At 38.1% G+C, this 27,676-nt stretch overlaps 1 protein-coding gene across 8 annotated transcripts; it reads left to right on the forward strand.

Moving 5' to 3' along the window:
* Nucleotides 1-636: 636 nt before the first annotated feature.
* LOC139962678 (cullin-5-like) lies at nucleotides 637-26,421 on the forward strand. 8 transcript variants are annotated; one of them, XR_011791302.1, is made up of 21 exons: nucleotides 637-790; nucleotides 2,365-2,474; nucleotides 3,915-4,014; nucleotides 6,459-6,653; nucleotides 7,036-7,177; nucleotides 8,142-8,287; nucleotides 9,314-9,394; nucleotides 10,212-10,305; nucleotides 12,410-12,540; nucleotides 13,318-13,425; nucleotides 13,642-13,709; nucleotides 13,896-14,028; nucleotides 15,755-15,886; nucleotides 16,273-16,396; nucleotides 17,041-17,213; nucleotides 18,032-18,193; nucleotides 18,816-18,934; nucleotides 19,792-19,915; nucleotides 21,162-22,294; nucleotides 22,362-22,444; nucleotides 22,682-26,421. XR_011791302.1 is itself a non-coding variant. In XM_071962855.1 (19 exons), the coding sequence occupies exons 1-19, from the start codon at nucleotides 740-742 to the stop codon at nucleotides 21,354-21,356; spliced, it is 2,388 nt and encodes a 795-aa protein (XP_071818956.1). In that variant the 5' UTR covers nucleotides 637-739; the 3' UTR covers nucleotides 21,357-26,421. The 8 variants fall into 8 exon arrangements, 1 of the variants encoding a protein (XP_071818956.1); XR_011791296.1 differs by having other exon boundaries at nucleotides 21,162-22,610; XR_011791301.1 differs by having other exon boundaries at nucleotides 21,162-22,610; nucleotides 22,766-26,421.
* Nucleotides 26,422-27,676: the final 1,255 nt, after the last annotated feature.

The raw sequence follows: 27,676 nt of genomic DNA on the forward strand, positions 1-27,676 counted from the left end.
AATATAGTTTGTGGTAAAATGGACAGAACATCGCTGGGTCTGGAGAGTAATAGTTGGGTGAGAGTCGAAGATATTAAAGCAGATGTTCTAATTAGTATGGGATGCTGATGAGAAGGCATTGAAAATGGGCTGCATGGGTGTGAGCTCCTCGAGTGCAAAATGTACACATATGATATATAGGCCTATATATACAAAATGATGCATCATTTAGAACTAGACAATCATGTGCTATTATTACAGGTCTGTTTGCATAACAAGCACTACCATACTTTGACATAGAAACACTAACAACAGGACACCTGGTAGTAAAAGACTAGTTGTAAAATTCAGCTCAGTGTAGGTCTGCTGTTTCGCCTTGCCGAAATACTTGAATAAGGAAAAACTCCAGTTGGAGTGTGTTTTCTTTTCTTTCACACAATAGAATCCTAGTGTATTCCAACCAAAATGGCCTTACCCTGTCTTAAACACATTCCTATCTTTCCGTCCCCAACCACCCCCTTCCCCCCTCCCCCAAACCCCCTACTTCGTTCCCTCTACCAACTTCCGTTCCCAGATCGTCCATCCACGAGCATCGTATTTTACAATCTACGCGTGAAAAGCGGTTCTTATATAGCGCCACCTTTTCGGCGACCTGAGTGACTAGTGGCGAAACATAGGAAATCCTAGATTCGCATTCGTGCTATGTAAAATTGTAAATGTCTTGTGACCTTCAGATTAATGGGCCTAGTTTTAGCCACCTATGGCTAATTTTGACTCCAGTAAGATGGCGGCGGCTAGTCCGATGTTAAAGGTATTCTCAACTCTTCTGTCATTCTCTTTTAGGCTGTAGCAAATAAGTTATATCAGGTTTTATAAGCAACTGGCACTGTATACTTTGTTTGGTGTAACTTAGGCTTTTGGAAGTACTGTAGCCTATATGCCAAGGGCTATGTGTCGCAGAACCCATTCGCTCTGCATTATATTATAATGTCGCCTAATCACAATGTCTGTAACCTTCACAGTGGTAGGCTTAGGCCCAGCCTTTAAATCTTCCAATGAAATCACTTAACAAAATAATATCAGGACTAAAATTTGACACATATAGTTCTTCCCAGACATTGAGGAGTAGTTAATTCTACAACTAGCCAAGGCTTATATTGTCTGAGAGATGCAGAAGGGCTACAGTACTAGGCCTATAGGAAGTAGGATGATTAGTTCCTTAAACTTGGGTGTTCCTTATTATAGGCGGTTACAGCTGCTGAATCTCACCACAATGGAGCTTAGGAGGTTACAACTAGGAGGGCTACTACTACTAGGATGATTATTTCCTTTAAAGGATGTTCCTTATTATAGGCCATTACAGCTGCTGAATCTCACCATATTAGAGCTTAGGACTAGGAGGTAAAGTCCTGCATAAAATCCTGCAGGATCCTGCAGGATTTATGTCAGTATTTGGCCACATCCTGCATGCTTACATATGAAGGATTCCTGTACATGCATTATGGAATCCTGCATGCATATGAAGGATTATTGTATGCTTGGAAGGAATCCTGTTCCATCTATAGGATTCCTGCAGGATTATTGCAGGATTTTTTGTATCTACGTGGTGACTTGATTTAGGTTTTAAAGATTTTGTATGGTTTTGACAATTTATCCTTCACTGACTTTTTCAGGTGTGCTAATTTAGTAGTTGTACCAGAGGTCCATTGTCTTAAAATCCAGAAGTTACAAATTAGGATTAATGTTCGGCATAAGTTTTCTTTCTAATAGGGTTGTGAAGGAGTGGAATGATTTGCCTGAGAAAGTTGTACTTGCAAGTAGTTCGAATGCTTTGAACAAGCACTTTTAAAGTTGTAATAGGGTCTGATTTTTTTTCTTCTGTCTTTTTCTCTCTCCTATGCTATAGGGTCCTTGATAGGGACTTGAGTGTCCTTTTTTATCCTTTTTTTCTACTAATCTAAACTAACTAAAAGTTATTGTAGATAAGCCAAGGCTAGATGTCTGTGGAAGAGTGACTGTTTTATGAACTGACTTGGATAATTTTCTATTTACATTTGCAACAATAAACATACTTATACAATGGAAATTAAATAGCAACCAAATACCAGCATTTCACAATTGAATATTTTACAAAAGAAAGGAAGACTTGACAGAAGAGATGTTTATCAAATGGGCAAGCCACTGAATGAAACAGAAACAAAGAATGTCACAGAGCAAAAACCTGTCTGTTTACAGCATTGCCATTGTTGCATATATGTGTAACAGACATCTCTTTCTCCTACATTATTGTTTTGAAAATGGATTCTCTATTCCCAAATTTTTAAAACTATAAAACTCAATATTGGCTGCTATGTTTATCTTTACTTTTTACATCATAATTGTCAGGAAAAACAAGATATAAACTTTGATGCAGAATGGGTGGACATGAAACCAACAGTCTTGAAACTCCTAAGGCAAGAAAATGTAAGCAGAGCTGAATGGCAAGACTTATTTTGGTGAGTTTTTCAATCATTTTGATACCATTATTTGGGAATATATTCTTGATTGGAACATTAGTGAATCTGTATATTTTATAGCTGCAAATTTAGTTGTGTGTTTCAACAATTTATTCCAGCTGTACACAACAACATTCACCCAAATTTACTAGTGAAATTTTCTGTTATTTTATTCAAAAAATTGCAACAAACTTAAAAAATGAATGACATCAATAATTCTAGCCCTGAATTTCATATGCTTATCAAAGCTACTGTAAGTAATGTTTAATATAAAACTGTCTGAGGCTTACAGTGATTATTGTGATGTTTGTTTTGCAAAATGGCATACTTTCTCAAGATTTGAAAACTGGGTTATGACAGTGTTGCAAAAACCAATAATATAGCTCATGTCATATTATATTTAATAATGAGAGTAATTAAGCTGTATGTGCAACCATCTGTTTTAAGGGATCATCTAAGTTTTGTTCCCAAACATCAGTAATTTAGATTCTATCAGAGTATATTTTATAATGAATGTGGTTTAAAAATACAGCTAAGTTTTTTTTTCCAAAACCTAACACCCATCTTTGAAATGAAAGCCTCCTTAATGTTATTATCAATTTTATTAAAGAAAAGCAATTGTTACAAAAACTTGACTGCTTGTGAAAATTGTGAGTAATCTGTTAACAATAGAGTTTACACATGACACAGACCATGGGTTTTGTTATGTACATAATCTGTTGAATTTCAGCAACGGTTTTCGAACAAGACAAATACGATGTAAAGTTTTTACAAGGTGTGGACAATTTTTGCAATTTTAGACAATTTACAACCAGATACATTTAGGGAAAGGAAGAAGTGTGTCTCATGGTAACCCTCACATAGGTTTACATTCACACAGCCAATCACACCTGCTGTAGCTTACAAATTTCCAGGTGTTCTGCTTACTTTACTACAATATATATGTCACCAAAACAGAACTGGTATTGTTCGATACAGGTGAAAATCGCCTACAGTGGAATTACGACCTTCCTTACCGGTTCCGATCCTCTGGACATACAATCAGCATCCATATCCTAGCAGTTAGGGTGTCAGCATATAATGCGGGAAGCCCGGGTTCGAATGGAGGCTGGGAGTTTTTTCTCTGTTCTGGATTTTCCAACTCCAACTACAATTTCAAATAAATGTATATATGTAATTATAAATTGAAATAAGAGTTTGGTATATACACCTCCGAAAGTGCTCGATTCTGTTAAAGAAGAGCCTGTATATAGATAATGATTATGGATGGAGTTTGTCTGGACTAGACAGCAATCGTACAGTTGCAGACAGACTGTATCATACACACATACAATATACATGTGCATATATATATATATATATATAAATGCATATATCAATAATTTTTATCTACATGTCTTCAAATACCTACTTCTTTCTTTTTCTACCTTTTTTTTCCAGGAAAGTTTACAATGTTTGCATGTGGGATGAGAAATGTCTACCAAAAGTCTTGGGTGCACTGCAGCAGGAAATCAAAAGTTTTGTATTACAAGTTAAGGAGGTAAGAGCTGATTCGAACCAGGTTTGGAAATTCCTGGAACAGTAGAACGATTGTCATTTATGAAGTGGAATTTGTGGGAAATGTTCGGATGGAATATCTGATGTGACAAACACTTTTAATTAATAGTTATTCATTGAAATCCAGAATTAATGATGTCATTATATTAGTGTTCAGCTTATGTTGCCTTGAGGATGGTGGGGGAGGGGGGAATGGGGGGGGTGTAAGGGGACAAAGGAGGTTAGAACTTTTCATAGCATTCACTCATGCAGTAATGTACAGCTTTGTTGGTTTACATTGGGATCAAAATTTCCTTTGAATTGCAGGCTTTTTTTGAAGTGGATTGTGCTTTTGTAAAGTTTGAATTTACAGACACAGCAGTACTGATGTATTTGATTAGTTTCATAGTACTCTGGTTAAAGTGGAACGATAGTGACAGAAAAAAAATCTCTCATTTTCATATATAATGTAGTTCATATGTTACCAAGCAATCCATTTTTTTAATTTTCCAAATAGCACACCGGAAAGTTATAAAAAAGGGAATTATAACGTGGTTTTTTCGTCTCCGTAATTTAGGAATTTGCAAACACTGAAACGACCTTGAACAGCCCTCAGGTCAGTGAATGACGTCACTGTGATGATCTTTTCTGTTGTGAACTGTTCAGTACGGTGCTGTGCGTGCATTTCGTGTCAGCATAACTGTTATTTTCCGGCGTAATGTTCAAGTCATAAATAGATAATGAATATCATGGTGTTGCTTGATTTCTTCACCACGTGTTTACAAGTTTGTTTTTACGAAATTTGCGGCGATTTCGCAACGATTTCCCAATATCTGAAGAGGTAACTCGCAAGCTGACCCAAAGTAACGTAAATCTCAAGATCACGTTTTTGGCGGGTTTTATACAGAGTGATGTATGAATGTGCTCACTTACCAGTCAAACTGGCACAATAACAATAGTGATGATAGTCTCACGCCTAAACGTAGATTAGTATAACATCCGAAAGAAAATCCAAAGTTCTAAACAAAGTAGATTCGCTTGTATGCACTAGGCCTACTGTAAAACATAAACGTTCCTTGTTCCGTGCGTCATTAAATCCAACAGAAAGGTTTCATTGAGCTTGAAATACAACCGCATTTGAACTCAATCGAGTAGTTAGTCTAGCTCGAAAACTTTTCTCACTACATGCAATGCCTTTTGCGTTTATTCACATGCATGCCTCGTGGTTTGGGCTTAGGAGGAATCGTAATCTAGCCCAACTTCACGTAGGTCCGCAAACGGTACTTTCACACTGTGCAAACATAAGTGACAGTGTGCGCTACCGTATAGTAATACTTACACGATGTTTTGTTTCGCTCGAGCATACACATATTTCCTATTCGTATTACATTTAAAGTGGTTTGGAGGGTATGAACACATCTCTGCCCAAAAAAACTGCCTAAGCGACGTCCATGCCCCAATTGAAATTTGCACGTTGATTCTCTCCTCACATAGTCATTAGGTTGTTCACGTCTGACATGTCTTCCAATTCCAACACCTACTGTTGCATTTATCGGGATATATATAAATAATGCGGCATAAAAGCATCAATCTTTCAAACTTTTTTTACTTTAGTGACCTTGCCACACGCAAATTTCAATTTGGCCCGAGATGGCTCTATGACCGATTATTCCGTAATTTACATTGGGGCAGTCAGCTTCACTTAAACGACAAGAAAAAGCAGGAACAATAACACCTTTGTTTCAAGCAGTGTATCAAATCTCCTCTCTTCCCTTTCAATGTTACGTTTACGTTTAAGTTAAAAAAAAATCGATGAGGGGCTATCGTATCCAGAGTTTCCGATATCTCTCTCCACTTTTTCCGCTTGGAAAATTGAAAAAACTTATTGTAGAGTCCACATTCGTTCTGTTGCATCCCCCTACAACGCAATTTCTTGGCATTTTGCTAGTGGTTTAAGTTGTTTGTCGAGTCCAATACAGAGTAGGTTGCAACTAAACTTACGCACTAAGTGCACACTGCTGAAGTACACTTCACTTTGTTATCATCAAAATGACGTCACATGTCACTGTAGATCACGTGATCATCAAATCGCTTTTCGCGAAAAGCCCAATTTTTGTTTAAAAAATCAACGAGTTTAGGAATTTTTTTAAGGCCTTTCCCAACATCGGATTGACTTGAATTTTCACATGTGTAATATGGAAACCAACTAGAATACTCTTGAATAAAATCGTATTTTTTCGTCGATGCTGAAAAATCACTATCGTTCATCTTTAAACTTATTGTTTCTTGCAAAAGGCAAGCATACTTTTCAACAACCTTACAACCCTTTTCCTTTTCAATGTTAGTCCCTAGAAGAGGTTATTACGAGTATTAAACACAGTTAGTAGAATGTTATGTATATTATTTATTTATCTATGTTTATGGGAGCGGAATTTTGTAATCTTTCAGAAAGTGGTCCACGATCAAGATGAGAACGCCCTCCTCCGTGCCTACATTCGTGAATGGAGTAAATATTTCACGCAGAGTACATACTTGCCTATGCCCTTCAATGCTCTGGAGAAGATGTTAGTCAGCAGTAAAGATTCAACAAATAACCAACAAAAGAAAACAAGTAAAGTTGAAGAAGATTCTGAAGTCAGAAAGGTAAAAAAGAAACTCAACTTACCTGTCCCCATATACTTGAGTGCACTCCTTTTTTTACCATCACTCGCTATCGATCTGTCATTTCAGAGCTCAGTGAATGTTCGACGCCGGCATTTTATCAAGAGACGGTGCAAGCGAGAAAACCGCTTTTTGAGAGTCCGAAACAAACTCTCTTAAATATGAACATTGTGTACATAATAATCTGTGTATGTGTATGAACAAAATTTTCCCTTGAGGCGTTGCAAGGACCAATTATACAAAAACTAAACAATGCAGTTTTATGTCATTTTACAGATCTGCTAACGTTTGCCTCTTGTCTTCCAATTTCATTTGCATTAATCTGAACTGTTTTGTTTTTTGTTTTTTTCTCCACGTAAATCAGAACATGTTGGACTTTTGGAATCTTTACATCTTCGATACCATAAAACAGCCACTGAAAGACAGAGCCATGGCTTTACTCTATAAGGAGAGGAACAGTGAGACATTTGATAAGCAGCTGATCAGCGGAGTTAGAGAGTCGTTTGGTAAGCATTTACACACAGTTACCAGGGAATTAAAGTTATCCGGTGTTGTAAAGCAAAATGCTATGCATAATGGACAAATTTGCTATACAAGTGCACATATGTATACACCAGTTGTTGTACACAGGAACACATAGTACTTTATAAGAGACCAAATTCAGAGACTTCAGAAATGCTACACAAAAATCTGATCCCTAAATTATTCCCTGTGTACATGTCAATTACATCAATAAATTAGTTCTGGGGGTTCCAACCATTTAGAACTTTTTGATACTGTAAGTTTTATATCTTTTAGCACATCCCACCCCTCAAACCCCCCCCCCCCACACAAAGAAATTTGAATTACAAGAATGGCTCAAAGGGAGAGGTAAAGTAACTGCAAACTACACTATGGTATAGGACATGGGTCCTCAATTAAGGTGAGTTTAAGGCTCAACGAGGGCCAGAGAGAAACATTGGTTGCAGCGAAGGGCCAGGGAGTACCAAACCTCCTGACCATACCTATACTGAATAAAATGAAAAGATACAAGCTTGCAGTTATGTATGGTACTCAACACCAACGGCCCTAGTAGGCTGCATAGTGCATACCCGACTAGTCCAAGAGTGTGGTCCGATATTTTCTTTGCGGTACAGATTGAAATCCTTGACCAGCTGGATCTGGCTAGAAGACCACCTGTTGAGAATCCCAAGTAGAAGAGATTTTTATCATCCAGATTCTTTCATATCAAGAAAAAACAAATCTGTGTCCTGATAAACTAGAGTTTGCTGTTTGTAAACATTTTCATCTTATATTAAAATATAATTCACATTGAGTCAAGTGAAATTTTGATCTTTATTTGTTGTTGTCGTAATTAAATATATTTTGTAAGAAGTTGGCCATGGCAATATGATTGAATGGTCATTTGTAGTTAAATAGAGGTTTCCAAAATATAATCTGGAATGAATGGTTGGATGTTTCTTTTTTCAGTAAATCTCTGCTCGAATTCGGAAGACAGGCTGCAGATTTATCGAGAGAGTTTCGAAGCAGCTTACCTTGAAACGACAGAGTCATTTTACAAAACTCAGGCACCAGAATATCTGGCAGAAAATGGGGTACAGAATTATATGAGATATGTAAGTACCAATGGTAGAATGGGGTACAGAATTGTATGAGATATATTGTACCATTGGTAGAATGGGGTACAGAATCATATGAGATATGTAAGTACCATTGGTAGAATGGGGTACAGAATTATATGAGATATGTAACTACCACTAGTAGAATGAGGAACAGAATTAAATGAGATATGTAAGTACCATTAGTAGAATGGGGTCCAGAATTATATGAGATATGTAAGTACCATTGGTAGAATGGGGTACATAATGATATGAGATATGTAAGTACCACTGGTAGAATGGGGTACAGAATTATATGAGATATGTAAGTACCATATAATGGGGTTCAGAATTATATGAGAAATGTAAGTACCATTAGTAGAATGGGGTACAGAATTATATGAGATATGTAAGTACCATTGGTAGAATGGGGTACAGAATTATATGAGATATGTAAGTACCATTGGTAGAATGGGGTACAGAATCATATGAGATATGTAAGTTCCATTGGTGAATGACTGACTGGTGTGTGTCTCCCAAGGCAAAGGTGTGTTTTACTGTTTACAATATATGCACATCGGTTATTCCTACCAACATCCCAGTGAAAACTTTGTATTAGCCAATAGGTTTTCTAATCACATGCAGTTTATTAGCAAGTTTTGCATTGCCGGCTCTTTGTCCCCACAAGATAACTTCGATATGAGCTTGAGACAAATAGAAGTTGACTCTTCGTGTTAAGTTAGCCAATGCTACATCCTTTCTTAGGGGGTCATGACTATTTCTTTCAAATGTTAGTAGTCTTAACATTTTAAAAAGTCATTTTCCGGGTGCCGAGGGGGGGGGGTTGGGGGTGTTTGACTCCGCAAATTCAAGTTGATGGTCGGATTTATCAGAGATTGAAAGAGTTGTAAAATATTGGAATAAAATGCTGGTTGAAGTTTGAACATGAGTGACCATTATTATACTCTCTAGCATATTTTGGGCTAAATACTGATGACTTTAAAAAACTGATACTATTTTGTAACTTTTTTTTAAATCCTACAGGCAGATGAAAAACTGAAAGAGGAAGAAGAGAGAGCTCTAAGGTACTTGGACACTGGCAAGGGAAGCAATTCTTTGCAACTGGTGAGCCTTACCTCATCTGTCTTGGCATTAGCACTTGTAATACACAAAGTATTACAAGCCACCATGACTGTCCCTCCCCCCCCCCCCCCAACTCCCTTAACCTGCTTTCAAATATTAGCAATCCCTTTCCTCACTATCTGCATATTCATATTTCCTTCTTTTTCCTGTTCTCTTTGCAACTTGTAAAGTTCATCGTAGACTAGATCCTTATATTGCATTATATGATACAAATCGCAATAGGCTCCCAACAAGAATCCTGCGCACAAGAAATTTAACCAATTAGGGACAAACTCTTCCACAAGAGTGAGAAAACCTTTTTGTGTTGTTGGAAGTATAATTTCAGGCTTCTTCCAAGGGTTGCCTCCTATGATAAACAACCAGTGGCAATCGCAAAGTAGGGGACAATGGGAAGGGGAAGGGCCTTCTCACCTCCATTATCAGTTGGAGGGCTTTTACTTTCATTGGTGGAAGTATTAGACCACTCTATAAGGCCCAGGACACCCTTCCATAAAGGTTCATGCTGCTACCTAAATCCATTGGAACCATTCCCCCTCCCTTACCCCCATTTTCAAATCCTGTCCATGTCAATTCAACCAGGTTTTTTTACTTCTAATATGGAGGTATAAAGGATCTGTTTTCCAATTTTTCCATTCTGTCCCCCAGTTTTGGCTTTTGGTTACCCCTTGAAAAATACAGATTGTAACAAACCATTGCGAACCCTCTTTCCAATATTAAAATATATCAACACCCTTCTTTCTATCTTTCTTCGTCATTGTGTAATATCTTCGCATTTTCCTTTCTTCCTTTCTCTCCACAGCTGGTACAAGCGTGTGTGAATGTTTTAGTGAAGTCTTTCAAGGATGAGATACTCAGAGAATGTGCCCCGATGATAAAAATCAACGAAACAGCGAGTGAGTCATCCCGTCATTCATTTATCGTCTAGGCTTTCCCCGTCTTGTGAATGATGGAAATATGGAAACAAGACATTATTTAACACAGAATTAATTTGTTATTTTTTTTTATGTACAACTTAGAAATAGTTAATTGCTCTCTCAACAGACAGTTTTTTTTGATAATCTTACAACTGCTGTAAATTTGCTGTAAAGGTTACTGTATTGATGGATTATTTTAGTTTTTGGGGGTCTCACCTAGACACTGCATCACTTTCTGCTCACTTCTTTGTACCGTTACAGTAATCTACCGTCATAAAACCCTTTAAATGTTAACAATTTGAATGCCAACTACCCCCTAGCTATATGTGTATCCTAGCGCAGCGGTTCTGACATGCAAATCGATCGTCCGACCTGAGTATAGGGGCGAAAGACTTATCGAACCATCTAGTAGCTGGTTCCTTCTGAAGTTTCCCTCAGGATAGCTGGTGCTCGGGAGATATTCGTGAACAATTTTATCTGGTAAAGCGAATGATTAGAGGCCTTGGGGCCGAAACGACCTCAACCTATTCTCAAACTTTCAATTGGTAAGAGGTCCGACTTGGAGCCGGACTAGTGAGAATGAACGAGTGCTCAGTGGGCCACTCTTGGTAAGCAGGACTGGCGCTGTGGGATGAATCAAACTCCTTCCTGCTGTATGTCCTGCTCTGTTAATATTGTTATTAGGTAGTCTGCCCCCTCTTCATTCCATTTCCATGCTCCTTCTCCATATTCCTTCTCAATGTCCCCTTCCTCCATACACCCCTCTATAGCCCCGTCTTCCATACTTCTCTCAATGTCATCTTCTGCCATACTCCCTCTTCATTGCCCCTTCTTCCATACTTCCTCACAGTGTCACCTTCTTCCATACTCCCTCTTGGTGGCCCCCTTCTTCCATGCCTCCTCTCAATGTCACCTTTCATAAACCCTCTTGATGGCCCCGTTCTTCTATACCTCCTCTCAATATTACCTTCTTCCATACTCCCTCTTGATGGCCCCATTCTTCCATATTTCCTTTCAATGTCACCTTCTTCCAGACTCCCCCTTTATGGCCCCCTTCTTCTGTACCTCCTCTCAATGTTAACTTCCTCTATACTCCCTCTTTATGGCCCCTTCTTCCATACTTCCTCTCAATGTCACCTTCCATACTCCCTCTTTGTGGCCCCCTTCTTTCATACTCCCTCTCCATATCACCTTTCTTCCATACTCCCTCTTCATTGTCCCTTCTTCCATACTTCCTCTCAATGTCACCTTCCATAAACCCTCTTGATGGGCCCCTTCTTCTATACTTCTCTCAATGTCAACCCCATCCATACTCCCTCTTTGTGGCCCCCTTCTTCCATACTTCCTCTCAATGTCACCTTCTTCCATACTCCCTCTTCATTGCCCCTTCTTCCACGCCTCCTCTCAATGTCACCTTCCATAAACCCTCTTGATGGCCCCCTTCTTCTATACTTCTCTCAATGTCAACCCCATCCATACTCCCTCTTTGTGGCCCCCTTCTTCCATACTTCCTCTCAATGTCACCTTCTTCCATACTCCCTCTTCATTGCCCCTTCTTCCACGCCTCCTCTCAATGTCACCTTCCATAAACCCTCTTGATGGCCCCCTTCTTCTATACTTCTCTCAATGTCAACCCCATCCATACTCCCTCTTTGTGGCCCCCTTCTTCCATACTTCCTCTCAATGTCACCTTCTTCCATACTCCCTCTTCATTGCCCCTTCTTCCACGCCTCCTCTCAATGTCACCTTCCATAAACCCTCTTGATGGCCCCCTTCTTCTATACTTCTCTCAATGTCAACCCCATCCATACTCCCTCTTGATGGCCCCTTCTTCCATACTTCCTCTCAATGTTATCTTCATTCATACTCCCTCTTCATTGCCCCGTCTTTCATACTCCTCTCAATGTTACCTTTCTTCTATAGTCCCTCTTCATTGCCACCTTCTTCCATACTTCTCTCAATGTCACCATCTTCCATACTTCACCTCATTGCCCCTTTCCCAAACTGTTACCGTCTTTTTTTCTTTACCATGTCTTGTTCAGTCTATTGGATATGTGTGTTCTTCCCTTTCTTGAAACCACAGAGCTGAATTTAATGTTGAGACTGATGGACAGAGTAACTGATGGCATCAGTCCGATGCTGGAGGACCTAGAGCAACACATAAGAGAGGCAGGGCTGGCAGATATGGTGTCCGCTGCAGAAGTCATCACCACGGTAAGCTTATTGATTCGTGATCACATTTAACAAGCAAACATCCAATATACTTGAACTCTGGAAAGTGTTTTATAAGGATAACCTTAGGCACAAAAGTAATTATAATATGTCAAAGGCTATTATACATTCATTCATCCACCAATTCATCCACTCATCCACCCATTCATAGATCCACCCAATCATTCATTTATCCATCCATCCACCCATTCATACATCTATTCATACATTCTTTATCCACCCATTCATACATTCTTTTATCCATCCATTCATACATTCATTCATCCACACATTCATTCATCCACCCAATCATTCATTTATCCATCCACCCATTCATACATCCATTCATACATTCATTCATCCACCCGTTCATTAATCCATTCATTCATCCACCCATTCATACATTCATTCATCCACCCATTCATTCATCCACCCATTCATTCATACATCCATTCATACATTCATTCATCCACCCATTCATGAGCACGTTTTCTTCTGGCAAGGTAATATTAGGCACAAGGTTCTTATATAAACTCACATGGGTTCAAAATCAGTTGGAGGTGTTTTAATATTGGTGTATCACTCTAGAAAGCGAGAAATCCCGAAGAAAGTTTAGGGAGACCGTTGAAAATTCCAAATCAACTCTATTGTTTGGAGGATGCATTGATTCTTCTTTATTTATTACATATATATATTTATATATATATATATATATTGATATAAATATTTGTCTGGTAAGAATGTCATTTTTCTGTATTTCGTTTGCCGTTAACTTTCCAGGATTCAGAGAAATATGTGGAGAGGCTGTTGGAACTTTTCCACCGATTTAGCAGTCTAGTCCGAGAGGCCTTCAGTGACGATCCTAGATTCCTAACTGCCAGGGACAAGGTGAGTTGATAATGTGTATTTGTTAACCATTGTAAGACCATGGGTCTTCACAACAATCCAAGACTAGTTTGCGGACGGTTAGTCAGTTAAAAATGTCTTTTGCAATGCCTACTTTGGTAAATTGATCTGAAAATGCACAACATATATTTGAGTGCAATGAAGTCTTGCCGTGATATGATCTGATATCGTTTAATATTAATGCTCTTACATTCTCAGGCATATGAACATGTGGTGAACGACACCAAAGTCTTCCGATTAGAGCTCAACTCCAACAGAAGTAAGAGGTAAGTCATTCATCTTCTACCATAATGAAATGGTTCTCCAGCATGACACAAAACTTTGGACGTTTTTATTATTTTCGTATTTCTCGATATGAGTCACTCGGTGATGGTTAAAACATTCAACCAAAATTGGGTACATAAATAAACGTTGTTTGTATGTCCGTTTTTTTGTTTTTCTTTGGTCATCAGCGTTGTCAGTAAAACGCAACCAGAATCCAAATGTCCAGAGCTTCTAGCAAATTACTGCGATATGCTGCTGAGGAGAACCCCACTCAGCAAGAAACTAACCTCAGAAGAGATTGAGACAAAGTTAAAAAATGTGGTGAGTTGTTACATGATCGTATCACAAATTGACAGGGTAGTTGAAACGTTGTAGTAGTGTCATATGTCATGGCCAAAGTAATATTTATGCTGGTAGCATTCTAATGTCATGATGGTGTTGTAACAGTGTCATGTTGGTGTCAATCTAATGTCATGATGGTGTTGTAACAGTGTCATGTTGGTGTCAATCTAATGTCATGATGGTGTTGTAACAGTGTCATGTTGGTGTCAATCTAATCTCATGATGGTGTTGTAACAGTGTCATGTTGGTGTCAATCTAATGTCATGATGGTGTTGTAACAGTGTCATGTTGGTGTCAATCTAATGTCATGATGGTGTAGTAACAGTGTCATGTTGGTGTTATAGCGTTGCAATGTTGGTGTAGTAACAGTGTCATGTTGGTGTTATAGCATTGCTATGTTGGTGTAGTAACAGTGTCATGTTGGTGTTATAGCATTGCTATGTTGGTGTAGTAACAGTGTCATGTTGGTGTTATAGCATTGCCATGTTGATGTTATGGCATTGCCATGTTGGTGTTGTAGCATTGTCATGTTGGTGTTATAGCGTTGCAATGTTGGTGTAGTAACAGTGTCATGTTGGTGTTATAGCATTGCCATGTTGGTGTTGTAACCGTGTCATGTTGGTGTTATAGCATTGCCATGTTGGTGTTGTAACCGTGTCATGTTGGTGTTACAGCGTTGCAATGTTGGTGTTGTAGCATTGCCAGGTTGGTGTTGCAGCATTGCAATGTTGGTGTTGTAGCATTGCCATGTTGGTGTTGTAGCATTGCCATGTTGGTGTTGTAACAGTGTCATGTTGGTGTTATAGCGTTGCAATGTTGGTGTAGTAACAGTGTCATGTTGGTGTTATAGCATTGCCATGTTGGTGTTGTAACCGTGTCATGTTGGTGTTATAGCGTTGCCATGTTGGTGTTGTAACCGTGTCATGTTGGTGTTATAGCATTGCAATGTTGGTGTTGTAGCATTGCCAGGTTGGTGTTGCAGCATTGCCATGTTGGTGTAGCAGTGTCATGGTGGTGTTGAACTTTCTACATTCAAAAGTCTACTTAAGACCCATCTTTTCACTTGTTCTTTTGTAAATTAATCTGTTTGCTTTGTAAAGCGCCTTGAGCAGTGGCTTTTGTCTACTGATTTGGCGCTATATAAGTCTCATTTATTATTATCATTATTGTTATTATTATAGCATTGCCATGTTGGTGTTGTAGCAGTGCCAGTGTTAAAATAATGTGGAGAGGTACGTGATCGTATGGCATATGACGACAGTGTCCTTGTAGTGTCAAGGCAGTTGTTTCATTGCAGTGTCTTGTTGGTCTCAATCTAGCCTCTTGTTGGTGCCCTGACATTGTCACATTGAAGTTGGGCAGTGTGTTGTGTTGTCTGTGTATAGCATGATCATATTGATGTTGCAATGTAGATGCTTGCAACTGTATTCAAAGGTTAGATTTCTGTATATTTAGTCTTTTGTTTGTCGGTAAAGATGAAACGGAATATGTTACCAGCAAGGGGGGGAGTGCGGGGTAGGGCGGGCTAGTTAATTATAGAATACATATGGATAAATAGTATGTTAGGGAATGGAAAGAGGTCGGGCGAATAGAGAAGAGGTAGTGTAAGAAGAAAAGACATTAAAACCTGCAGGACATAGTGGTGCTTCTGCCAATTTATTATAAACTACAGTTAATTTTGATTTCATTCCTTTGTCCTACGAAGCTCTTAGTATTGAAGTACGTACAGAACAAAGACGTTTTCATGCGTTACCACAAGGTGCACCTCACCCGTAGGCTGATTCTCGACACATCGGCCGACAGTGAAAAGGAAGAAAATATGGTCGAGTGGTTAAGGGTGAGTCAAATTTTTTTTCAAAGAGCTGAAAACTGCTCGTCTTAATCTGACAGTGCAATGTTTGTAGGGAAGTCATATACATTTTGGATGTGGAGGGGGGGGGGGGGGGAGGCAGTGGGTTTGTGAGGGTGAATGGAGTCATTTAGTTATATGTCAGTTGTGTATTATGTTTGCTATGTAATGAGACTGAAGAGAAGTGGAACAGTGAAAGTGAAGAAAATTAGCAGGAAGAGGAAAGTTTTCTACAGGTCACATGTTTCAGTCTATGGTGATCAGTCAATGAGACTAGGCTATAATAGCCTATTGCATGCCCACTGTAGAGACGGGATGTATTCGCTCTCCTTTTTTTCTTTTCTATACTTTTTTTCACTTTCATTTGCGTCCAGGAAGTCGGGATGCCTGCAGACTACGTCAACAAGCTTGCCAGGATGTTTCAAGATATCAAAGTCAGTGAAGATCTCAATTCCTCGTTCCGAGATCTCCATAGAAACAATCAAAGTACCGTATCAGGTGAGTGTATTAACACTTTGAAAGTATCGGTCTTTGGAGGATAATACACAGTTATATTGGTGAATGGGTGATGACAAAAATTATGGGTCCAGTTTGTGATGGTTTTTTGGCAGCCCTGTAGCGCCAGGGGTCAGATATATTTGTGGCTAGGGTATGTGTACATTTTTATTTCACTGTGAGGATAGAAAACTGAATGTGTATTACTGTATCTGGTATCAGATACTTCATAACACATTGCAACTGAGAAGGGTAACTGGGTCAACTGAGTAGGGTAACTGGGTCGTTAAGGGAGGTCCCTGATAGCTCCCCTGTCGCTAAGGTTGATCTCCGTTGTGGAGGTAGGTCCCTGATTAAGGGCAGGAACATGACTTGGATCATGGGTGTATTTAGTTAGGGTTCATAGAGTCAGAGATTAGGCAGACATGGAGATATAACATGCTGAACTTTTATGGGGGGTTTGGGGGGGGGGGGTCTATGGGCAGAATTGAGGGGTGAGCCTCTTCAATTGTAGAATGTACCTTGATGTACAAAAATAAACACAATACATAATGACACACTACTTACTTCACATTCAGGTGTGCAGCTAACATAACAATAACACTACCATACCATACTAAACATTTATGTGGTGGTAATTCTATCAGATAACATCAACATCAAGATATTAAACGCCGGTGCTTGGTCCAGAAGCAGCGAGAGGGTTCCTGTGTCGTTACCGTTGGAACTGGAGGATTTCATCCCGGAGGTGGAAGAGTTTTACAAGAATAAACACAGTGGAAGGAAGTTACAGTGGCACCATCTAATGTCCAATGGAATTGTGAGTCTTGAGTAACAATACCCAATTTTAGTCCACAGAAAGTTGTTCTTGTTATCTCAACCATTTGCAAAAACTGCAGTAAGCCGGCCTTTCACTTGGGACCTTAGCAGTAGGTGTACCGTTTTGATCTTTCATTCCTTTATTCCTTCCTTCATTCATTCATCCACTCATTTGTGTTATGTTCATTCATCCATTAATCCGTTCATTCTATTTAAACATGGTCTATGATAAATAGAAAACCAAGAGACAGCCATGACAAGAAAGGTGTCTGCAGAAAGTATTGCATATTTTCACATGGCCGAAGTAAGAGATGTTGAATTAAATGTTGAACAAAAACAGTTGTTTAATGAGATGAGTTGGATGTAAACAAAGCATTCATACCATTAGTAATATAACTTAGCTGCAATATGAAAAGAAACAAACCTTGGTCTGAAAAGGACCAGCTGTTGTATTCACTGCCCCTTTTCCCCCTCCCCCCAGTCTTTCTTCCCTTTTCCCACTCCCTTCCATAACACTTCTGATAAGGGGGGGGGAGGAATTGATGTACAAATTTTACAAAGCAAATTGAATGCTATAAGTGACATGGTGAAGTTTCACATGCCAGTGAGTGATACAGTACCCCAGAGTTCACCAGTCAAGGCACTAGGAGAATATTTGGAGGTATCGGTGAGAGAGATTTAATGACTATAACTGTAAAATTAAAATGATATGAAATCAAATCCAGTGAAGTGAATACGATAAATAGCTAAAAATATCTGTTACTTAAGGTTTGAAAATGAATCTAATATACCTCCCTAATTCTTCTACTTGATTCGCAGATCTCTTTCAAAAATGAAGTCGGTGTTTTTGACCTTGAAGTAACCACTTTTCAAATGGCAGTACTCTTTGCTTGGAACCAACGGCCCAAAGATAAAATTTCTTTTGAGAATCTGAGATTAGCCTCCGAATTACCCGAGAATGAACTAAGGAAAACTTTGTGGGTAAAGTATAAAAATAGCAAATTACTTCACCGTGCTTCATTGTATTTACATCGACATTTGGAATGAAAACTTCTCACCGTTTGATTTCATTTGATATAATTTTTTTTTTTTTTCAAAAGTGAAAATATTGAAGAAAAATTAAATTTTCAAAGTGCAAAAGTTATTATGTAAAAGATTTAAGAATGTTCTATTGCACCACTCTATTTGTTAAAGAGTTTTCTTTTTTCTTTTTTCAAAAGTGAAAATATTTACAATTAAAAATTTACAAAGTGCAAAAGTTATTATGTAAAAGTTTTAAGAATGTTCTATTGCATCACTCTGGTTGTTAAAGAATTTTGAAAAGGTTTCCTCATTTGTTCTAAATTTTGTCAGTGTATGAGGTTCTATGATCACCTTTTAATGAAGGAATGCAACGACTTAAGTGTCGTCATAAATGATTTGAGTTTTTATTCTCACAAATTCCATTTTAACCATATTTCCATTTGATGTTGCATTAGTCACAATCAAGTGGAATCTGGCAAACATTAGTGCCATCTGATTCAATTTCTTCTCCTTTCTCATCTCTCCTCCTCCTCCGCCTCCTCCTCCTCCTCCTCCTCCTCATCCTCATCCTCATTTCCAGTCTTTGATAGCTTTTGCCAAACTCAAGAGGCAAGTAATTCTCTGCAGTCCTGAATGCAAGTCACCCAAAGAATTCTCTGACAGCACCATGTTTTCAATCAACCAGCAGTTTGCAATGATGTGAGTAGTTTATTCCATTTATACAAAATGCTTACTTTGTGTTCTACATTCAAAATTTTGTTTGTGGGGGGTGGGGAACCATGCATGAAAAAAATATATATAGGATGTTGAGGGGGCTGCAGCATTATGTAGCCAGGCTGTGTAGTGTTGGGTTGTGCTCCACAGTTTGACACAATAAGCGCTACCTCCGTAGAGATAATCCTAATGTCAGGCCCTTTTAATTTTACACATAATCCTATGTTGTTTGATTTTGACTCATCCTAGCTGAGCAGGATTTTGCAACTTGCTGTAGCTTCTTCTTATTTTACATGATGCCTTGACATGATAACTAAAGCTAATTTGTGAATTGAGCCATGATTGCATTGCTAAAAAAAAAAACCTACCTCCCTCTGCCACCCCCTCACCCCCACCCCACCCCTTCCCCCTCCACCCCAAACACATACCAAGAAAGCAGAAGAAAGAAGATGATCCCATTGATCCTGGACCAGTTTCATTGATCAACTTGACACTTCCTTGGTTATACATCGTTGACAACATTTGTTCAGGAGATAATTTGGAGAGTGGTTCTGTCAACTAAAAAATTATCATAAAATATATATAATATCCCCGGGCACTGTCAAAAGACCAGTAAATAAAGACCAGGGATCCCATAAAGTGATTAGTTACTCCAAGAGAATTATCCTCATTCAGATCCATCTTGTCTTTGGCAAGAAATGGGGCATGAATGCTGTAGTATTAGCAAATTTACTGACAACCGTCACAATTTGTTTGTATTTTGTATTTTTTTATGTTTGTTAATTCTCTCTCTTTCTCTACCTCTCTCTCTTGTCTGGCATCTGTATCTTTCAAAACATCAGTAAAAATGGTAAGCCACAGAGGAGAGGAAAGGTCAACATGATCGGGAGGTTGCAACTCTCGACGGAGAGAAGTACAGACGAAGACAAGGAAGGAATCGTCCAGCTTAGAATACTCAGGACTCAGGTACGTGTTAAAATAAACCATATTCTCACATCATGAGAAAACGTCACCTGGGTATTTTTGACCAAGTTTTTTTTGCACTTTGCTATGTCCCTGGTTACCTCACCTACCTTTTCTTTTTTCCTGGATATTTTTTGCTTTATCTTTCTTTTACTGGATAACAGTCCTAAGATAACGAATCGTCCAGCTAAGAATAGTCAGGTACGTGTCGTCGAAGAAAACCATATTTATCATATCATGGAGAAACGTAACCTGGGTATTTCTTTTGACCATTTGTGTTGCCATGTGCTATGTTCCTGGTTTTAACCTCACTTTACCTTTCCTTTCCCTGGATAGTTTGTTTATCTTTCTGTTTACTGGATTACAATTCAAAGATAAGAATCTTCTTGTTCTTAATTTTGTATTGTTGTCATAATTGTTTGCGACTAGGTAAAAGGTTCAACTTGTCGTCATATCCTCTAACTTACATGATCAGGGATGTGCCCAGGATTTCCTGAGTGCCGGGTATACTGATCGCCCTCCTGGGGGAGGGGACTAAAATTTTTGAAGGTGCTCAGATGCCAAATGCTGGCACTTGTGTAGCTTTTTAAGCGCATACACAAGTACTAGTTTTGCTAACAATTTACATTTTTTATTTTTATATTTTAGTGAAATATATTACGTACCTGGTAAAAGTTATTAGTTTGTTTCAAAGAGATTTTAACAAGGGACCGATTGAGAGCCGTAAGTAATGTTTCTCGCATGAGTAACTGATGCATTATTAGTCTGTATGATTTTGGCATAGGTTAGGCCCGATTTATGTTGAATATATTGTTAGGAATGAAAATAATGCTGGGCGGGATTTTACGATTTTTAAGACAGTGCTGGGCGGTAATTTTTAGTGCTGGGCGGGGCCGCCCAGTGCCGCCCAGCGTGGGCACATCCCTGATGATATTTCATCTTTCTTATTTCCTTTTCCATATCACGAGCAACTTGCGTATATCTCTCTCTCATTCTTCTAGACAATGTTATTTATTAAATGTTAATGATATTTCATGCCACTGCAAAGTTGGTAACATTCTTTGCTTAAATCTCTAATATAATCAGCTTAACAAATATCAAAATGAAAAGTTCTTTGTGAAAAATGTTTTGAGTTTTGCAAATTTTGCAGCGCATCTGAACAATGTTTTTGTTGATGATGACGGCCTGTTTTTTGTTTGTGGTAATTTAAACTTTTACTATCATTTTTTTACCCTTTCATTAAATTCAGGAGGCTATATTAAAGATTATGAAGATGAGGAAACAGATCTCTAACGCACAGCTCCAAACGGAACTGGTCGAAATCTTGAAAAATATGTTCTTGCCGCAGAAGAAAATGATCAAGGAACAGATAGAGTGGCTGATTGAACATAAGTACATGAAGAGAGATGAGACGGATATTAACCTATTCACCTATTTAGCATGAATGAGAATCAAGGAGAATTGGGGGAAGAGGAGGAGGAGGAGGAGAACAGTGGGTAAACATCTCGGTACTCCTCATCTCACCCTCCATCTTCCAAGATGCACCATGTTCAACTGCAATTGATATATTGATACACTTTATCTATAGAGTCATTTCTACAAGATAGATGTATGGGTAAGAAAATATGAATCTTTGTTATACCCCTCCCTCTTATCCCCCCCTCCATCATCCCCTTCCCAAGTGTTATACCCCTCCCTCTTATCCCCCTGCCTCCCTCATCCCCCTCCCAAGTTTGTTTTTTTTTGCTTCTGCACTCTAGCTTAAAAGAGTTGCATATATTTGGCACTGGAGGTATAGCTGTGTTACGCACATCGGAAGTGCACTTTTGATAGTCTGAAAGGGCACACACCAAAAGAAAAATTGTTGCATATTACTAAGGTGTTGTTTGACAATGATTGCATCGTGGGTATTATTTCACATATTGGCAGAAAAGGGGATGAAATGAAAAGAGAAACGGTAAATTTGTTGTAGTTCAAGTGAAGCAATAGGCATAGAAAATACAAAAAATTGTAGGTTTTGGTATATTTGTCCAGATTAGATAGGTTTTCTATATAGAAGGTATTGTCTTCCTATGGAAGGGTTCTGTCATATGCAGGATGATACATATAAATATATATTCCTTTCAGATATAGACGTAGAAAAGAGTTGGAAATGGTACCTTAGTAGTCCCCATAACTTCCTATGTTGTAGCTACATATGTAGCTGCATATATAGCTACAATATATAGCTATAATATATAAAATGCCACTTTCTGCCAAGTAGTCCCCATAACTTCCTATGTTGTAGCTGCATATATAGCTACAATATATAAGTTGCCACTTCTGCCAAGTAGTCCCCATAACTTCCTATGTTGTAGCTGCATATATAGCTACAATATATAAGTTGCCACTTTCTGCCAAGTAGTCCCCATAACTTCCTATGTTGTAGCTGCATATATAGCATATATAGCTACAATATATTAGTTGCCACTTTCTGCCAAGTAGTCCCCATAACTTCCTATGTTGTAGCTGCATATGTAGCTGCATATATAGGTACAATATATTAGTTGCCACTTTCTGCCAAGTAGTCCCCATAACTTCCTATGTTGTAGCTGCATATGTAGCTGCATATATAGGTACAATATATTAGTTGCCACTTTCTGCCAAGTAGTCCCCATAACTTCCTATGTTGTAGCTGCATATGTAGCTGCATATATAGGTACAATATATTAGTTGCCACTTTCTGCCAAGTAGTCCCCATAACTTCCTATGTTGTAGCTGCATATATAGCTACAATATATAGCTACAATATGTAAGTTGCCACTTTCTGCCAAGTAGTCCCCATAACTTCCTATGTTGTAGCTGCATATATAGCTACAATATATAGCTACAATATGTAAGTTGCCACTTTCTGCCAAGTAGTCCCCATAACTTCCTATGTTGTAGCTGCATATATAGCTACAATATATATAGCTACATATATAGCTACAATAACAGATACTGTAGTTGCTGTGTCTGAAAGTCAAATTGTGAGCTCGTTTTTCGACTGTGATTTTAATCCATATAGCCGTAACTTAAAAACGGCTAAACTTTATATAATGAAAGAAAGTAACATCAATTTTTTTTTCCTCCTTTTTTTTTTGTAAGCACTGTCATGAATATTTTCACCCTATTAATGGATGTTTTGTTTTATACTTAAACACATATTGGATGTAAGGTGAAAGCTATTGTTCTATCAGCATTTTGGTTCTCATTCTGGCAGAAACTCAACAAACTGTGCATGAAAAGATATTGTAGAGGGACAAACCTTAGCAAAAATACGTGCAAAATCAGAGGGTCGTCAATACCGTTGTTCTTTTAAAAAACGGTTGTGTTCTTTGGTGTTGCTAAGTTACAGTATACCATCGTACAGTAAATTTAGCAATCACTCAGTGTCATGATGGTGTTGTAACAGTGTTATGTTGGTGTCAATCTAATGTCATGATGGTGTTGTAACGGTGTCATGTTGGTGTTATACCATTGCCATGTTGGTGATGATATTTCAAGATTACTTTCAAATTTTATCTCCCAGACGATGAGAAGTATTAACAGGATGTTCCTATGGCAACCTATAACACCTATATTGGAGAGAAAAATATTCCACATTGTTAGTTGGAAGTTAGTTTTAGTTTGTTAGTTTGCAAAAATTCATATTTTTTTGCACCATTCAAAAAACTATGAGGATGTGGTTTAAAGCTAAACTATGCAGAAAATTCCCAGCAGTTTTGTTGAGCAATCAACACATATCAATTCTTTTCTTTCTAAAATGCACACTAAGATACTGGAATATCCCTTTAAGTTAGATATCCCACCCCCCTCCTTCTTGTATGAGTTACTGATTGTGCATGTGTGCAGGGGCCTGGAGATCCATGTTGGACCCTGGGGACATATACATCAGCGAGGCCCCCTTTTTTTAAGTATGCATTTTTCCTTACAATATTTAGAATAGATCCATCTTTATCACTGTGGCTGTTTCCCTCATCCAGGCTGTTTCTCTGGGCCCCATTCTCATGAGATCTGCATCAGTATTTGCCTCCTCCTGGACTACGCTACTAGCCAGCTGTCTAGTTTGCAATCTGGTTATCCATGTTTTTCATCTGATCACTATTATGTGACTCGTTATTAATCGCATGCAAGAGAGCATTTTGATATATTTTCAATTTTTAAGAACTGTTTTGGTACATTTTTGAATGAAGCTAGCCTATTCTAAAATAAATAATTGCATCGTTTGGACGTTTGATTATGGAATACTGTTATGAAATATAACAAGATTAACTCATCAAAATTCTTCTTATAAATGTGGGGCTGAACCAAACATTTTGTACTGGTGTATCATTGACCAATAGACTTTTTGTTTTGAGTACAGGTTAGCTCTCTGTAACTGGTTTGGTTTTCAAGATATCCACCTTTTAATAATATTAAATATCTGCAATGCTCCTTTAAGGCAAGTTTTTGTGTAAATGACATCAGGTGCTTTAATTTTTTAATTTGTGATTATTTTCTGTTATTTCACTGTTTTAGAATTCTAATAACACTGGCATTTTCTAATGGCTTCAGTTAAACAACAGGGTATCAAAGGTATTAAATCCAACATCATCTGCTCTTGACAAAACTTCCATTCACTGTTAACATAATAAGTTGACCAGAAATGTCTTGTTTTACTATAAAATGTAGTGTCTTAATCTGAAATCTTTGTTAAATAATCTACCTAAACCTATAATTAGTCAAGACACTTTGATTTATGAGCCAAGAATATTTCAAGGTTAATTTCTAATAAAAAATAATAATGAATAAATTATTATGGAAATGTAATCTGCAATGATAGCACTTAATTTGAATAATCAACTTTATAATTTTTTTTTTTTTAGTGATGACGTCAATGCATGACAGATGGAAAAAACTTAAAGGCTTATTTTGTATCCTGTAGAATGAAAATAAAATAAAATGATCGAGCATACCAAAAAAAAATGAGGACTACATACAGCTTAAAAAATTTACTTTCCTTTGCTCGTTCAGATAAATTGAAATTAAAATAACATGAGTAACAGCCCCCCCCCCCCACAAAAAAATAAATAAATAAATAAAATAATAAAAAATTTTAAAAATATGATGATTCAGAAACCGTACTCATACAGTTTAGCCTTTGAAGAAGATCCTGCTAGGATCGAAACGTCAGGCCAACTTACTTTTACACATTGATATACGTTTAAGAAGTAATTCCTTGTCCAGTGGGATAAACAAAACGAATAGTATGACAAACAGGCAGGGACCCAAGGCTTTGATGACATCATTGTCAACTTATGATACACAGGTACCGGAGAAGCGTTCTTATCTTGTACCAATAATTAAGCTCTATCGTGTGATTACTGGGTGCAACCACGTCCCCCACACTCCCACAGAATCAACTCAAGATGACCCCTAACCCCCCCCCCCCCCCACTGATAGACAATATTACAAAAATATTGCTAGTGTAAAGTATACCAAGATATAACATGCCTGTAATAATATACTCTAAGCTAAACAGATTTTCAAAAGTTAACAAAAATATGGCAACATTTTGCATCTAAGCACTCCCCATTTCGAAAAGGAAGTCGCATGAGACTCATCCCCAGGACTAAGCCGTTGGTGTCACTTACCAATTATGTCTTATTGAGGATATTCTGGGATATTTGGTTTGAATGGATTTATATGACTGAGTGATAGGAAAATATATGACAGAAAACGATGTTCTTTATCTTTCGGCTATTTTTTATATAAACACAGGATAAATAATATTCTTAGAAATTCATCAATTGAATGAGTATCAAAATGACTAATGAGTATAGCAGGTTATTTCCAGTAATCTTGAAGGGAAATGAATCTAAACGTTTCGGAATCATTTTGATGTAATTATTGATAATCTGCAAGTCTCATTTCTCCGGAGGTTAAAGGTCATAGTTTTACTTTCAATTGTTGACTTGATAAGAAAAAAAATTATAGCGGTTAACTGAAGTTATTTTAATGTTTGTTATTTTTTTTTTTTCGTAGAGGTTCTGACCCATCCATTTTTTCCCACTTAATGAGGAAGATAGATATAAGACAAAACTCGAAATGGGTTATTATTTTGTTCTAAGAGTGACAATCAAAAGAAGTCTAACAGGTTGGTCCTTGATGACCAGGTTGAGTCTGTCTGGCATATTTAGGGAAGGGGACGAGTGGCGGGGAGGGGGAGCACTATCATATTTTGGGAGATTACTGATTCCCTTTAAGAAATCAACTCTTTTCACCTAACTATGCTAAGTATTAACCGTTATGCTAAGTATTAACCTGTTTTTGTACACGTTTTTGTTCGGTTTCTCTTTGTGTGTGGTTTTTGTTTTGACACCTAGTCTTTATAAAAATGCAACACGAAGTGAATGTTGTTCGTTTGTACATTGTTCAAGATATATCAACGGCCAATATGGTCGTTATGGTCGTTGCTATGGAAACAAAACAATTATTAGCAAAGGAAATATTGTCTCTGTTTGTTGTTTCTAGTTTGTCTTCTGTTCTTAGTATCACTCTTCGTAAGATTGGTAACGTTTGATGTTGAGCGTTTTCTAGAATGGTTTACATTTTTTTTTCATTTCTTAGTCACAATACTAAAGTGTACCTCCCGCCCATATATGCCCTATCATTATAACCCCATTGCTTCTATGACCGTCACCCCACGTTAGTCTTCCCTGGGGAGGGACAGATGACCATTCACTGTACACTTGTGATTGGTGGGGGGGGGGGAGGGACAGGGGTCCATTCACTGTTCAGTTGGGGGTGGCGGGGGCAGGAGTCCATCACTGTTCAATTATGTTGAAAATTGCCGCCTATGGTGTCACCAAAGCTCGTGTCATCCTCATTTCTGTGAAAATGTGGGGGTTACCATGTATCCACCTCCCCCTTTCCTTGCCGAATGTCGGGGCCTGTCATAGTGTTACAGACAACCCCCACGCAGGATATAGCTGTTAAGTGCATTATCACACAGGGATGTTCTCTCTCCCCCTCCTCAAACAGTTATCATATAAGATTATTTTTGCTTGGAGGTTCTCCATTTTGTTGTCTCTCTCGGCGGTCAAACTCCTATAGTTGATCGTTGGTTGGTAGCCGTATCGTTTCAATTGGTTGTAAAATGAGGTGATAATTTATGACTTTTCTCCAAGTCTATCGTTACCAATGGATCATAAACTTCTATTTTATGTTATTTTTTCGATCATAATGTGTATTTGTAGAGTGTGTATATTTAGTAGCAAGGCCCCTTCGTGTTGACAAGTAACGTCTCTACGAATACCTCTGATACCGTTTATAACCATTGTGGGATTTATCAAAGAAACAAAACAAAACAAAACCCATTTCACCTTTGACCCGAGATTGTAACCGTTACTACGTGTTGTCTTTTGTATAAGACAAGTGAGCAAATTCTCAGCCGCAACAATCACACAGAGGATTGCCAATGGGGTATGGAAGGGACGCCCGCCACCCAACACCCCCCCCCCCCGTATCTAGCGTCCGGGCCCCTCCCTTGGATTCGCCACTGGTATTGTTCTATCTGCTGGATATTCAGCCTATTGGACTCCATGTCTAAAAATCTAATTTCAAATGACTTTTATATGTTGGCTTTCGCTGATATTCATTATCAGGATGAAATACACAACACATTATTTCGGATAAGATTTTTTTTATTACTTTAAAACACCAAAATCTAGCCAAACGCTCAGTAAATAATTAAATACTTAA

This window comes from Apostichopus japonicus, chromosome 21, assembly GCF_037975245.1.
Source record: "Apostichopus japonicus isolate 1M-3 chromosome 21, ASM3797524v1, whole genome shotgun sequence".
Classification (NCBI taxonomy): Eukaryota; Metazoa; Echinodermata; class Holothuroidea; order Aspidochirotida; family Stichopodidae; genus Apostichopus; species Apostichopus japonicus.

Excerpts from the sequence above, each read along its gene's own strand:
- LOC139962678 (XM_071962855.1), top strand. The coding sequence starts at position 740 with ATGGCTAATTTTGACTCCAGTAAGATGGCGGCGGCTAGTCCGATGTTA. Across the intron at positions 12,541-13,317 it reads CTGCAGAAGTCATCACCACG|GATTCAGAGAAATATGTGGA; the intron begins GTAAGCTTATTG and ends TTAACTTTCCAG. Across the intron at positions 18,194-18,815 it reads AACTAAGGAAAACTTTGTGG|TCTTTGATAGCTTTTGCCAA; the intron begins GTAAAGTATAAA and ends CCTCATTTCCAG.